General features: G+C 45.3%; 1 protein-coding gene across 9 annotated transcripts in view; it reads left to right on the plus strand.

The window, feature by feature from the left end:
* Positions 1-15,758, plus strand: part of LOC147025673 (myelin protein zero-like protein 2) — a 72,222-nt gene that overhangs the window by 34,219 nt on the left and 22,245 nt on the right. For all 9 annotated transcript variants that reach the window (XM_085886911.1, XM_085886906.1, XM_085886905.1 and 6 more), the window contains one exon: positions 2,094-2,245. In XM_085886911.1, the coding sequence (XP_085743037.1) occupies positions 2,094-2,245 (152 nt within the window). The remainder of the gene's footprint in view (positions 1-2,093; positions 2,246-15,758) is intronic.

The following is a 15,758-nucleotide window of genomic DNA, read 5'->3' on the forward strand; positions in this document are numbered from 1 at the left end:
AAGGAACCCTCATCTTATAGGAATATTATTTCTGAGTTTGTGGTTTCGTGTCGCGCTATCTTCCACTTTGTTCTGCGCTCGAGTAACGTGATATTCGGCTTACATTATCTCAAAGACCATATGAGGTGCATGGTACAAAAAAAGGTAAATAAAATGGTTCTGAAACGGTGAAATCGTATTCCACTTACTGCATTAAAGTAAAATTACTACTGATACTCTGCATCAGTTCCTTTCTCAAACACACCCACCCCAACATGTCACACAGAGCGTGGGTTATGCTAGTCTATCTGTAATTCCAGCAATGTGTGTGTGTGTGTGTGTGTGTGTGTGTGTGTGTGTGTGTGTGTGTGTGTGTGTGTGTGTGTGTGTGTGTGTGTGTGTGTGTGTGTGTGTGTGTGTGTGTGTGTGTGTCTGCGACCACTGTTTCTCGACAACCACTGGTCCGATGTAATTGAAACTTGCCAGGAATATTGCTGTGGACCTGTGGATGTGCCTTTTTAAGGTTTGATGTTAATCGGAAAAGTGGTTCCCAAGTTACGGCCATTTATTTGCCAACCAATGACAGGACACAGTGCTATGACGTCAGGATTGACGTCACAAATCTTTAAAAAAAAATTTTTGCACGTACGGCCACGCACGTACGGGCCCGCATGTACAGGCCCGCACCTTCAGGCCCACATGTACGGGCATGCGAGAGCGAAGTAACGGCCTGTGTGGTTGTTGTTTCTGGCACGCGGTTTGAAAGTTTTTTTTTGTACGTCCGGGCAATTTCAATTTGAGGATGACATTTGTTGTTTAATTTTGAAATTTAAACAACATATCTTCAGTTATGCCAGATGCAGAAAATGGAAGGTTTAACATACTGTTACGGTTGTGGGGGTGAATGGAAGAATTTAATCGGGAATTTAGCATTGAATGGAGTAACTTGGTCCATGGACATGTCGGAGGCATCTTGATGTGATTAAATCGGGAACCTGTGAGTTTAAGTGTTACGTGTCACCACACGAGGAGGTGGTGTCGTGTTGATTAGCTGTAGTTTAAGAATAAGTTTCACCCCTCTGTGATTTTTAACCTCTGCCATCGAAGATCGGAGGTTACTGGTTTCACCCCTTTCTGTTTGTTTGTTTGTTTGTTTGTGAACAGAATTACGGAAAAACTCCTCGACGGATTTCGACGAAACTTGGTGGGGGGGGTTAGGTATGGTCCAAGGATCATGCCATTAGATTTTGGACTTGGTCCGCCCGCCCCCCCCCCCAAAAAAAAAATTGTAAGAGATTTTTTTTTTTTGCATTTCTACATGTTTTAAGTGATTTCCAACCCCCTCAAAAATTGTTAAAGAAAAAAAAAATTTTGCAACTTTTTTTTCAACAAAATTTCGATTTCTTTTTTTGCATTTCTTCATGTTTTAAGTGATTTCCAACCCCCCCCCCCCCAAAAAAAAATGTTGGAGAAAAGAACTATAACTGTCAGTACTGTTGACATCATATTGAATGAATAAGATATAAGGTTCACTTGAGTGACCCAGCAGTATTGGCGGCGGAGGTTTTGCACTCTCCCGAGTGCTCCCCCTCAAGTTTCCCTCTGCTTTTATATTTGAAGATCGGCACTAAAGGTTGGGAACACGTCCCTAAAGCCAGGCATGCCGAGCGGGCAGAGGCCCCACCTTCCCGGGGATAAACTGAATTTTTTTTGTAGATATACTGATTTTATTTCACGACTATTATTTTTATCATTATATATTTTTAAATACCAAATTTTTTCGGTATACCGGTATATTCAAATTTCCAATAGGGTATGTAGATGCGAAAAATTATACTGATATAACCGGTATGTCGATATATCACCGGACCCTGCTGCTGAAGCAGCATCTGACTGTGATTGGCCTTCATGGCGATTATTTGGCATCATGTCACTGCATTTTGCACCAATAAAATCGTTTTTCTTGAATAAGTGTCCACCTTGGAACAGCTTTGGCTTTGATTTGTTTGAGCTTGGAGGTTGTTGTATTCATATCGAATGAAATTTCTATTTTGTTGTAGAATGATAATACAACTCTTCCAAAAGGTGAATTACGTTGTGATCTCTCCATCAAGTACCCATCAGCCAAGCTGTCGTCACGAACATCGAAGTCTCTCCTGGAGAAAACGCTATCATCAACTGCACCTTATCTGTTCATCCAGATGAAAGCAGCTTGATCTTCATTTCGTGGATGTGGAAACCAGCAGATGAAGTTGCTGATATTGAGGTTTGTTTCATTTTGATATCTTTTTGTACTCTTCAGAGAAGTTTTATCAGGGTTTCCATGCAGTAACTCCTGGACCCTAAGAGCTCTATGTTTGGCTTTGCCATGAAAATGCTTCCTTTTCCAATCTTAAAAACCACTCGGTATCAGTTCCACGTTTTATTTATCGTTTTGCATTGAACTCTGAAGTTACTGAAACTATTGCAACATGTCTGGGCCATCTCAGGTGATAGTCATGACAGCCAATCTCACACTAGGATGCAAACGAGCGATCTGCTCGTTTGGTTTTAATTAAGCATGTGAATGGTCATGTGGCCTCTTGTTTAAACTGGTGTTTGTTTTGTGTTTGTGTTTGTTTAAACTGGCTTTCCCACCAAGATGTTAAGAGAAAAGGCAGGCTCATGAGCTGACAATTTATTAACGATAATTTTTAATCATAATGAAAATACACACACACACACACACACACACACACACACACACACACACACACACACACACACACACACACACACACACACACACACACACACACACACACACACACACCATATTCGTGAGTTTCGCCTATTTGAGAATTGGTAAAGGTATTCCCCATTTGCTACCCATGTGGTCGCTAGTTTGTGAGCGTGCAATACACCCTCTCGTTGCATCCCACCCACCACCCACCAACACCAGGGACATACATAATGGGGAGATGTGTAGATGGAATCAGATGGTCCTGGGAAAGGGGCTTTCGCTATGGGTTTGTATGTTCATGGGATAACCATCCCAATCATATTACCACTTTCACTGTACACACTGATGAGGCAAAGCAGAAGCCACCTACTCTACACTCCCTGTCCCCTTATTACCTCTCCCCCAGTGATGGCTTGCTTGACCTGTGGCCTTGCCACCTGTCTTCCCTGGAAATTCTGGCCTGATGGCCACAGCTGTCCTCACTCTTCCCCTGCTGCTGGTACCCTGTCTTTTTCTGCTCTTTTCACTGTCCATACTCCTAGACTGACCATCACTACTGTCCATCCCTAAGGCCTATTCAGTTTGTCTGTCTGGTGTCCTCATAGCTTTCTTTAGCCTAGCTCTACCACGGCAGCCACATTTGCTCTGTGTTCCGACCACTGCCATTGCTGTCATCTTTATCCTCACCATTGCGCCACTCTTTTTCAGCTCAAGCTCCACTTCTTTCCTCCACATCTCTACTGCTTTCTCCATCTCTACTTTTTTATCTCCACTTTTCCAGTGACTGCTGTCAGTTTCATTTCCTTCTCAATCTCATTGTCATCTCCTACCCCTCCTTTTGCTATCCCCGCTGTCTGTGAATCCACCTCCAGTGACACTCTTCCAAATGCTGACACTCCCCCTGTAACTGTTCTAGAGTCTGATGCTACATTACCATTTGAGTCTGTCTAACTCAAGTTACATCTCCAACTCCACTGGAGTGACCTCCAACTTTCCTGATCCCAGTCACACCACAGGTAGCTGCATCTCAGACAGCTATGCTGCCCCTGGTTGCACTCTTCTCGGTTGCAGCATTTCTGGTGACGCCATTTTCTGGGAGCTATTCTGGGCCGCACCAGAACTCCCTCCATTACCCCTTCCACCAACATCGATGCTGATCCTACCGTTGTCAAATCTACTGCTGCCTTTTCTCCTGATCCTCTCGCTGTGCCTGCTGTAGTTTTCTCTGACACCATTGTCCTCTCGGCTTGTCCCCAAACGATGCATGTAATGACCAATTCACAGGTCATGCCAGATTTTCCCTCCACACGGAGACACCCCCTCCTTCCACACAGATAAGATGTTGCTGTCAGAACCAGAGTTGTTTGTCTGTCTGTGCCGTCTTGCCTCCTGCAAGATACTGCATGCAATCTTAGCTGCAGGTTCAGCTTGGGGTTAAATCTCAAATCATTTTGTGGTCAGCCCAGCTTGCAGCACCATCCACCGAGGCTGCAATAATTTCATCTATCAGGTGGGTTGCCTTATGGCATTGCAATTGCCAGCTCAATGTTGTTAGCTGCGAGCTTGGCCTGTTGACATTGCTACCTCGCTTGTTTTAAGACAGTCCAAGCAAGCTGTTACTTCATCCAGATCCATCGTCACTCCATTTTGGCTGGCCGCCATTTTATCCTGCAGCCGAATGCTGGCCTCCATGAAGGGATACCCATTTTAAGTAATAATATAAGTGGATATGGGAAAGAAGGGTGTTAAGGGCACATGACTTCTGCTGTATACCTGTTTTGAACTGACTCACGTGCGCACATCCACAAAGTATGTATGCAGACGTGACAGTATTTGCACAAGCACAAATACAAAAGTGGATCGCCATGTCTTCCCATGCACTCTTCACTGCAATACAAACATGTGGTTGTGCACAATGATATGTTTAAACATCTCCTGTTTTTTGTTTCATCATCGAGTGATGAAAACACCCAAAGCTGCTCTGAAAATTTCTGGGAAGGGTGTCTTTCAGGATGAAATGCCCCAGTCCACAGGGCATGTGTTGTCTCACTGAGTGGTTTGAGGAGCATGAGGCCAAAGTTATCCATTTTCATGGCCTTCCCTACTGCCAGATGCAATCCCATAAAAAATATGTGAGACTGTGTGAAGAGGCGACGAACACCGCTTCCATCAAACCAACGTGAATTGGAGGACTGGTGAGAGAATGGTGTAACATTCCAGAAGAATACTTCCAGACTCGTGTTGATTCCATGCCATCCTGTATGCACATGGTGGCCCAACAACCGATTAAGTGACATTCTGTTAGTGTTTCCATTTTTTTCCACTACCCATAATTACTCTCAGAAATTCCTTTTACTTGAACTGAAACAAATATGGAAACAGAAATACCATATGAAACATACAATTTCATCAATATCTTTACAAGTTGTGTTCAGGATGATAAAGAAGAGTGCTTCACAAAATCTGACAGCTTGGACATCCTTGGAACGTATTTTTTTTTGTTTGTTTGTTTGTTTGTTTTTTGCAAATTCAACAAACAATAATGATGATTGTAATGAATTGTTCAAATAACTTCTTTGCGTTCGAAATGTGAACACAACAAACCAACTTGGGAAGGTACAACAATTTCATTCAAATATTCAGATGATGAGGATGCTTCAAATTTATCCTGGAATTTTAACTTGGTAACTGTACTGTCCATACATTACCAGAACAATACGCCTACAGCCGCGGGCCTGTTCCGGTTGCCTAGTTCGGGTGCTGCGGGTCATGTCAAAATGACTGCAACTGCCAACTAAGTCCACTGTCCCGAGGAAGTTCCCGACCCTGTTGGCCACGTTACAATACTCATGGGACTGTGGTATTAGCAGAGTGAAGCACCAATAGACGCCCGTGACCTAATCTAATGTGGCCGAGAAAACTGTTGGTCACGAGCGCAGTTTCAATCGCACTCAAACCACACCACACCCACCTGAAATCACTAAACGTAGCAGGCAGAAATAGCAGAATCCACCCTCAAAACAAGTGTATTTAAGAAAAGAAAATGGCACAGGGGAAGGATACAAGAATCAAGCAATCAGAATGAAACCATTTTGATAACAATCACAAACGAGAACACTCGGTAGAGGACATACCTCCTTCAGGCTGAACAGTTTACTTTTTGTATCAGGGATGTGCAGGTGGAGATGTGCAGAATTCTGGGCAGTTCAAACTAGAGGCAGGGAAATCGTTCCGTGGCCAGAGAGGGAAGTGTAACTCCAGGTGTCTGTTTGCAAAGCGAAACCGAGCCTTCTCTCATCAATGCACAACCTGCTCTCCCTAGAGATCTCACATCTCACACTCTCATTGTTTTTGGCTTGTGCGTCCCTCCACTGTCTTTGCCATTGGTGGCGATCCGACTGATGGGTGGTGTGACTCTGCTATACCCGCAACATCACGAGCCATCATGGTTTCTCCTTGAGTTTCAACGGAATCACCACGTGCGTAACGGCTGCGATACGAGCCATCTCAGGTAATTTCAGCGCCTTTTGGCTGATCTGGATGGTTTTCCAGGCTCCCCGTGAAAGGAAAAGGCTATTTATTTATTTATTTATTTGGCATTTCCAAAAGTTAACCATGAAACAGGAAATTAATTTTGTCTCATTTTGTTTCCAAGGTGATTGTGAACAATGATTTGTTTTATTTTTTAATTAAGGCCAAAACCAAATCTAAAAGGATAATCTTTCCACGAAGCGCACACTGTAAAAGCAGATTGTGTTGGCCATAGGGGAACCGAGGTGATTGGATCGATGCACAGCTGGAGGTTTATCCTCCTTTTTGTTGTCATTTTCCCGGCTACCTCTCCGGATCTTCTTGTGCACCATTGACAGGACGGTGTATCGGAGACATCCTCGTGTTCAAGATCCAGACCTCGATCATCGATGTGTTTTGTGGTACCGTAACAGTGTAGCGGTTTGGATTTGATGCAAAACAAAGAAACGTGTATTTATCGTGTAGTTAATTAATTTCTTTATCTATATATTACTAAAACTCTTGTCTTGTATGTATGTATGCTCCCGAAATACAGCCAAAACAGTACACGATAGCGCAAAAATTTTAGGGACACATTACTCACCATTCGCCTGCGGTGTGCAATATCAGGTTTCGTTCAAATTGGGCAACAAAAAATTATTTAAAAAATCAATTACCGATTCAGTCAAGTACTGTTCGGGATTATTTGATCAATGCAAACAACCTCAGCGGTGTAGTTCGCTGGAGCTATCTTTTCTTTTTTTCTTTTTTTGAAAGGATTTTTTTTATCAACCGCTGTCACAATGGGAACCCAACGGGTTCACGGGTCATCTAGTGTACTTTAGTTTTCACCAATTGGGTAGTCGATCTCGTCGAAAAAAAAAAAATTCAAAAAAATTTTTTTGGGAAATTTGTTCGACCCTTATTATCAGTATTTCCGTCGATATGTTTGTCTGTCTGTCTGTCTGTCTGTCTGTCTGTCTGTCTGTCTGTCTGTCCCTCTGTTCGGTCCAGTGCTCAGTTTTTTTTTTGTTTGTTTTTTTGTATACCTTGGTCGAGGCTCTTATGAGAGCTAACACACAACTCACAGCAAGGAGGCATGAGACAAGAGGGGCGGGAGTGGAAGGGACAAAACAGTGGGGAACAGACACATTAGGTGAACTGTGGAAGGGAGAGGGATGGGGATGGGACGGGGAACATGGCGAAGAGAAGATGGACATTACAGGGACTTTCAGGAAGGAAAGTAGGAGAAATGAAGGAAGTGGGCTTGGGTGGATTATCGAGGGTAGAAAAGATCGAGGATTTGGATGGGGGAAGATAAGAGGTGGTGGTGAACAGCTGTTTTGAAAGCCTGGAGGGAAGAATGGGAAAGAATAGAGTGAGGAAGTTTATTCCAAAGGCGGGAAAAAAGAGGAATGAAAGAGTGAAGATGAGCAGTGATTCGTGATTTTGGTAGTTTTACCAGAAGGGGGTTGTTGGCGGACTTTGAGCGCCCTGTGGAAATGTGGTGGGGACAAATCGTAGAGAGAACAGGGGGGGCAAGGCTGGAGAGGAGACGGTAGAAGACAGAAAGACCACCGACCAACCTGCGGTGATTGAGTGAGAGGCCCAAAGACTCAGCTTCATTGCGGGAGATGCCGATGATCTTAAATGCCCTGGTTTCGACAGCGTGAAGCCGAGAAAGGTGGGAGGCAGGAGCACCAGCCCAGAGGGGAGAGCAGTACTCCATCAGGCTACAGACAAAAGCTTTGTAAGTGGTCAGGAGCTCAAGAGGGCCGAGGAAGGACTTTGCATGAAGAGGATTCCCAGTCGGCGACTGGCTTTTGAGGCGAGGTTGGAAATGTGACTTTCCCAGGAAAGGTCATGGCAGATAGTGAGACCCAGAAGCTTGAAAGAAAAGACTTCTTCCAGAGGATTGTTGAGAAAGTGGATGGGGGGTTTTCTAAATGGTCCTTTCGAAGAGACATAGTGAGAGTGTGAGATTTGTCTGGATTGAAAGATATGTTCCACGTGTTGGACCAGTTTGTGATTTTACCCAGATCTGCAGTGAGCGAAGAAGCTGCTGCTTGCCGGTCTGAGGGATGACAGATGGTACGGCAGAGGGTGGAGTCGTCGGCAAAGAGAAATAGAGGATTTTTCAGAGAGTCCGAGAGATCATTGATGAAAACCAGAAAAAGAACAGGGCCCAGAACACTACCTTGAGGAACTCCAGCCTGCACAGGAAGAGGGGATGAAAGAACTCCATTTAAGGCCACACGTTGACTGCGACAGGAGAGGAAGTCTGCGAGCCATGAGTGGAGATGGCCTTGAATACCATGGGAAGAGAGTTTGGTGAGTAGTGCAGGGTGCCAGACTGTGTCAAAAGCACGTGATATGTCCAGGGATACGGCTCGGATTTCCTGTCTGGAATTGAGGACCTCCATCCATTGATGGGAGAGCAGAAGCAGCATATCCAGGGTAGAGTGACCTTGTCTGAAACCAAATTGATGATTGGAAATCAAGCCATTGGAGAAGAGGAAGGATTTCATGTCTGAAGCGATGATGGATTCCATAACCTTGCTGATGATTGGGAGAAGGCTGATTGGTCTGTAGTTACAGGGATCTGTTTTTGCACCTTTTTTATGCAGGGCAGTGATGTAAGCAGATTTCCAAGCAGATGGCAGATGACCTTGGGCAAATGAGAGGGTGAATAGAACAGAGAGAGGGTGAGCAAGAGCAGAAGAGCAGGCTTTGAGGACACGTGAGCTGATGCCGTCTGGACCGGTTGCAGAATCTGACTCGAGGTTTGAAAGCAAGCTCTCCACCTTGTCAGGAGAAAAGGATACAGAGTCCAGGGACAGTTGGGTGCGACTGGTTAAAGTGGGTAGAGATAGTGATGCTGTTTAGGACACAAGATTTAGCTGCAAACACCGAGTTTAGACATTCAGCTTTATCACGTGTGATAAAGTTAATACAATGGCGATTTCAATGAAACTTGGTTGGTTGGTTCATACCATGACCAAGTTGTGTGCAAATGAGAACCGTTGCTATGGACACCACCGTTGCCTAGCAACGGGACTTTGAATTTTTTGAAAATTCATAAAAAATTTATTTTTCAAAAATCGGCCACGAGCAACTGTGGGCAGTACATTCAGCCATATTGTCAAAAATTTCCAGCCGGATCCTATGAAAACTGTTGGAGAAGATAGACTTTGAATGAACCCTGGTCAAAAACAATTAAAAAACGAAGTTCGTTATATCTCAGAGACTCAGATCTCAGATATACATACACGTTATATCTCAGATATACATGAAACTAGTATGGTTGGTTCAGTGTATATCCGAGTTATGTATGAGAAAGAACCGTTGCTATGGACCCCTCCGTTGCCGAGCAACGGCTGAAAAACCTCTAAATGTGAGGGTATTTTGACGAAAAAACAATCTGCAGCATTAACCCTTGAAGCTAGAATCATGAATTTTCTTGTGCTTAATCCTCAGGTCATTCCCCATCGAACGGGCCCATCGCGCCAGGTTCTATTGGGTAGGCGACTACCCATGCCCGCCTACCGGCTTGTCTGTCTGTCTGTTTGTTTGTGTGTTTGTTTACCCTGCAGCAGCCACACCGTTTCAGTGATCATGACCAAACTGGGTACAGACGTCGGCCATGGTCCAACTTAGACACTCATCGTTTTTGGTTAATCTTGGGCAAAGGTCAAGGTTACCGAAAAAACGAAATTCTTATTTTCATAATAACATCCGCTAAAATGGTCGTATCGACCTCAAACCAAATCCAAAATGTGCAGCTTCCAATTCTACATCCAAGCATATGTCTCATTGGGGTGTCACACCAACGTCCTTCTTAGCGGTTGGGGGTCGAATGTCAGGGAGGTCGGGTCAGACGTTTCAAATTGCGATAAAAACGCCATTTCAAGTCCGATTGACTTCCAAGTTATGATCATGACCAAACTAAGTGCTATAACGCATTAAACAGTAGCATTATAACTATCGACTTATAAGAACCAAATTGATTTCCCGGTTTTTGTTTTTTCAGAGATCATGGAGATATGACAAAGTTATTCCGGCAATTCCTTGCTCAACGAGCAATTTCATTTTCTTGTTTGTTTGTCCGGGCAATATTTCAGTCATCCTTTGAGCGAGGAAGCTGAAATTTGGGGACGAAAGTGAAGATGTGCTTTCGCAAAAACGGTACTTTTTAGTTTTTGATTAATCGATTAATTGATTAATTACGATTATTATCGATTTATTAATTATGTATTTTATTTCTGATCCTGGCAATATCTCAGGCACATTTTGAGCTCAGAAGCTGATATTTGGACATGACAGTGACCAAGCAATTTGGCTATAAAGGGTATTTTTTATTTATTTATTAATCAATTAATTATTCAGTTTTCGATTAATTACTTCATTTTCAAAAAGTTACAGATTCGGATGAAACGGTGGTGGTTTTGGGATGCTATTCGGCAATTGATTGAGAAATTAAATTATTTTTCGATTATTATTTATTTACTTTAAATCTGGAATTAATCAATTATTCAATAATTTAAATATGCATTTCAATAAAATAGACATTATCAAAGCTTTTCGACTTTCACTCCTCAGGATAAAACCGCAAGTCGACGAGGAAGAAGCACCAAAGTCTCACTTATAAATTTACAATGTAATGTGCTCAACATTGATTGGTTGAGAGAAAGAAAGGACGGGATTACCTGATTAGTGGGACCATAAAGCATCATGAATAATGACTAGCTGGAAATGAACCATCATGAATAATGATTCGGTGGAGATGAATCACCAAAGTACTGGCGGAAACATAATACGAATTAGCTGAAGGCTCGTAGGGAGGGGGGGGGGAGACAGTGGCGCACCTAAGGTATGGCATATGCCCTGGGTGCCACTTGAAGGGGGGGGGGGAACTGAGCAGGACTCGGTCTCTATCAAGAATGGAATATTGAAGTTGAAACACGAAATAAATGAATGGCTGATGAGAACTCGAGAGACGCTGGGTTAACAGCCAAGGAGGAAATGGAAAGAGTCATGAAGGGAACACTCAACCGTCTTCACAGAGAAATGGACGAAAGGTTCGCTCGTTTGCACGACACTGACGCCAAGTTTGGGTTCCTTCTCGATGTTGAGGGACTGTGTTACGGCGCCGACAGTGACAACCTATAGAAGAAGTGTGAAATTTAGGCAAATTGTACAGCTCTGATGTTGATAGACAGCAGCTATATGAATAAATTTTGGATTGCAGAATGTTGCTATCAAGTCGGGCCGACATGAAAATAGTGTTACGAATTTGGAATTCGATTGCACACAACATACAGCTTCCTTTAGTCAGCTATGTCGATAAGTGCTTGTTCCCAAGATAGCTCACCTTCCATTGTTTAAATGTTTAGAAATTGATTAGATGCGCTGTGGATCGATTTAATAGTTGGAGCGAACAATGGAGACGTCCCTCCCCCCTCTTCTGCGAAGAGGAAGAAGAGCCCTGCCGTCCCGTGATTCATGACGTCAACAACTCCCTCCCACCCGTGGTTGATGGGGGATGGATCACGAGGGAATGAGTCATGCCGGGCGCGGGGGAGGGGGCGGAGAAGGATAAAGAGGAGATCCTTTCTTGGTTTGTGTTGGGAGTTGAGGGCTGCGTCGTTCAGCAGACCTTCGGGTCCTGTTTGGCTTGGGTTAGGGTTGAGGCCTTCGAAAGCTTTTTGCTTCTGCAGAGGAGTTGTTCAGCAGAGCTTCGGGTCCTGCTTGGCTCGGTAGGCTTTTTGGAGAGCTGCTTTGTTTGGGAGAGAGTTAAGCCTGTCGCTCGGCTCGAGCTGCGAGTGGTGGCTTCTTCTTCTTCCTGGTTCGTGGAGTTCTTTGTTCTCCGTTTGGTTCCCGGCTTGGTGCGACTCATCGACCCCTTCTTGGAGGTGGTTCCTCGGGGAAGCTACGCATCGACGGGAAGGATCGGCGCCTCGTCTCACCAGCACATGTTGAGAAGCGCGGGAGGATTCGCGGGAGCTCGGGAAGGATCGCGGCTCACGGCGATTGGATCCAGCTCGCTGTCGCTGGAGCCCGGGTCCGAACAACTTGAAGACCACACGAGGTGGAGAGGTTCGAGATAGGTTCTGGGTTTAAGCTCACCTGTCCTCCGAGCTGGAGCCCGTTAGTAAAGGCCTCAGCCACCATTACTTGGGTGTGTGTATGTGTACGTACGTGTGTCCGTGGGCCCGTCTAATAAGTAGGAAATTGTTAAGTGCTTTGTGTGCTGTAAATCTTTGCATTGCATTTCGTATAGTCGGAATAGTTCTGCTCTTACGTGCTTCCCTAGTTTCCCATTATTATTAATAAATACCCCAATTGTTAAATGTTTTCAGCTCGTCGCGTCTTCCTTCATTGACTGAGCATTCCGTGTGTTGGCAGTGAGAAAGCCATTGGTTTGTTGTAAAATGGGGACATTTGGATCGACGGTTCTCGGTGATTAAGCCGCTCGGAATCGCGCACGGGACAGGCTCGCCTCAGCGGTTTGTTCCGTACGAGTTCCGTCGAGGGTGGAATACCCCAGTAGTTGGATCACGTGGGTATTTAGGTACATTGAAGATTGGCAATCGACCCTACCCCACGTGATCTGCCCATTGGCGTATTTCGGTTCTTGTACAAGGACCCGTCAACTCGGAGTTATCCGGGGGGCGATCGGTCGGGCCGACTCGACTTGCGGCTCCGTCAGAGCGGTCGGTTGGCGGCCAACCCCAGCACCGTAACAATATGAAGAGCTGAAGAGCTTCTCAAATTTATTATTCAGCATGAAGATGAGAACATCTTCCCCAATCTTCGCATTACTATTCAGATAATGCTAACCATCGCAGTTTCCATCGCCAGCTGTGAGAGATCATTCAGCAAGTTAAAACTAATACTTTTGTATTTGAGAGCCTCCATGGGTAAAGGCAGACTGTGATCTTGCTCTGCTGAGTGAAGAAAGAGAAGAAACTGAAAAAGTGGACTTTGAGCACATCATAGACCAGTTTGCATCAGTGAAAGCAAAGGAAGGTGTAGTTGTAATTTTCATGTCATGCCATAATTTGTTAATTAAAAGATTAACAAGCTTGGGTTGTATTTTTGAGCTGATATTATGGGAAAGTTATCTAAAAGATGGGTGCCAGATGTTTGGACAGGGGCGCAATTTCAGTGCTTGCCATAAGCGCTATTTTCCGTAGATACGCCCTTGGGGGGGAGGGGGGAGGGGTGGTTTTCATGACGACTCAACGGTGACTGTGATACAGTTGTCACACAGTCAAGGCATCATTGTCATCAAAATAGATAAAAAGTTCAGACAAATTCTTTCTGTCAACAAAGAATAGGATTGGTTGACCTGATGAATGTGGTCTCCATTGCTTGAAGGTGAGCGAAACTGCATCCTCCATTCGGGATTTTAAACCAGCCGATACAATATTGCTCTGCACACTGAGGATTATTCAGTAAATGGTAACCAATTGCAGAGGCACAGGGAACAGTTGTACTGTGTACATTCTTACAAGCCCAAGTTGGTTGTCTCTGTTCCTATCCGTTGACTGACCCCGTCTGATCCCCAAAGGGACGTGTTGTGCAATACGATCCTTAAATCTCAAAGATGCGTGGCCCACATACCTCGCATCACAGTGGTACTGAAATTGGTAAACAATCTTACTTAAATGAGAGGTGGACAGAATATCTTTTTGGACTGACAGAAGCTACCGGCTGGTAGTAAAAATCACTCGTGGTTGAACAGCATAGTAAGAATGGGACACTGTCTGTTTGATCTGGTTTTCAAACCGTTGAGACACTTTGCCTTTCCAAAGTAGACTTGGGTATACGGGACATTTACCAGGTCCGATTATAGGATTCTTTGATGGGATCAGGAATTTGTATGCGATACATACACACACACACACACACACATATATATATATATATATATATATATATATATATATATATATATATATATATATATATATATATATATATATATATATATATATATATATATATATATATATATTGTTGCGGATTCGCGCCCGCCGGCGTGCGAGCGGCCACGTAACTCGAATCGCGGCACGTCGCCCACCGGACGGACAATCCCGTCGTGACCCTCTCGGACTAACGCCGGGAACTAGTCACGGGTGGGCCTTTCGGCCTCACCACGATCGTGCCAATCGGCCCCCCGCGTGGGATAGGGTTGTTCGCCAAATTCGACCTACCTAAGTACCCACACGGAGGGTAGACCGGGCGATCGCACCTCGCCGCAGGTCCACTTCGGACACGGGCCACTTTAAGCGACCCGTTCCGCACTATCGGGATAACCGAGCGGTGTTATCGTCAACCTCGACGGTTCCGATTAATTATCGGGCGTATTTAGCCCACGACCAACCCTTTACGTGAAGTAAGATGGAGATTCAATTAGAGAAAAGACGAAGCGAAACGGGAGAAACAGTTCAACATGAAGCACATTTATTCCGCGGCAAACGGAAAGCACACATATACAATTACCACAATTATGCACCAAAAGCAAATGTAACAAAAGAAGAAACAACAATTACGCACCAAAAGCAATTGCAACAAAAGAAACACAATGCAGATCTACTACCGACTACGCGAGCACACGGCAACACTTACACAGTTTTACTTCACAGACGGCGCCGACAACACATATACTCCAAAGCAAAAGAAAAAAAGGGGCCACCCTCAACGAAAAGGGGGCAGACGGGCCTGGGGCCGAGACCGCGTCGAGCCTACCCGTCTGGTGATGAGCCGCAAAATGGCGGCGGCGCCCCGACTCCGCGGGCCTCGCTGGCACTGCCTGGAATGGGGTGGGAACGGGGCCCCCTTCTCACACTATCTCAGCGCGGGGGGAAACAGGGGAGGGGGTTGTTGATGCTCGGGGGAAAGAGGATATCTGGCTGGCTTGGGTCCCGCAACGAGCGACTCCACTGCGACCTCGACCGCGTTCCCGGCCTCCCCTCTCCGCAGCTCCCCGACTCTGACACGAGCGCAGACCTCCACAAAGCTCCTTGGCTTCTCCAGACTCTCCGGACCCCGACAGACACTCTCTCGATTGATTTCGCCGCCGCCACAACTCTCCAACTCTCCCCCGATTCGCCCCGCGCTCGGCGCTTTATAGTGCGACAGGAGAAACCAAATGCAGATTTTTGGATCAGGATCGGCTCGGGGCGGAGCCACGCTCGCTCATTGGACAGAGGAAAAGTGGGCGTGGATCATTCCTGATCCTCGAATCTGTATATATCGATTATACTCAGACGCGCCTGGAGGCGGGGCCAAATCGCCCCACGCTCGCTGATAGGACGGAATAGAAGTGGGCGTGAATCATTCTTGATCCGATTTCTCGGAAAGGCCGCTTTTTGCACCCGCTGCTCGGTGCGCGCCCTGTACGAGTCCAGGATCGGTGCCCACAAGCGGCGCGGGAATGGCGGTGATGCGATGGTTGCGAGAGCGAGATGTGACGGTAAAGGTCGTGGCTGTTGGCGTTGTTGTTGTTGTTGTGAAGCGGCGTTGCGGTTGGTGGTTGTTG

This window comes from Eptatretus burgeri, chromosome 6, assembly GCF_056783735.1.
Source record: "Eptatretus burgeri isolate ZD-2024b chromosome 6, Ebu_testis_v1, whole genome shotgun sequence".
NCBI lineage: Eukaryota > Metazoa > Chordata > Myxini > Myxiniformes > Myxinidae > Eptatretus > Eptatretus burgeri.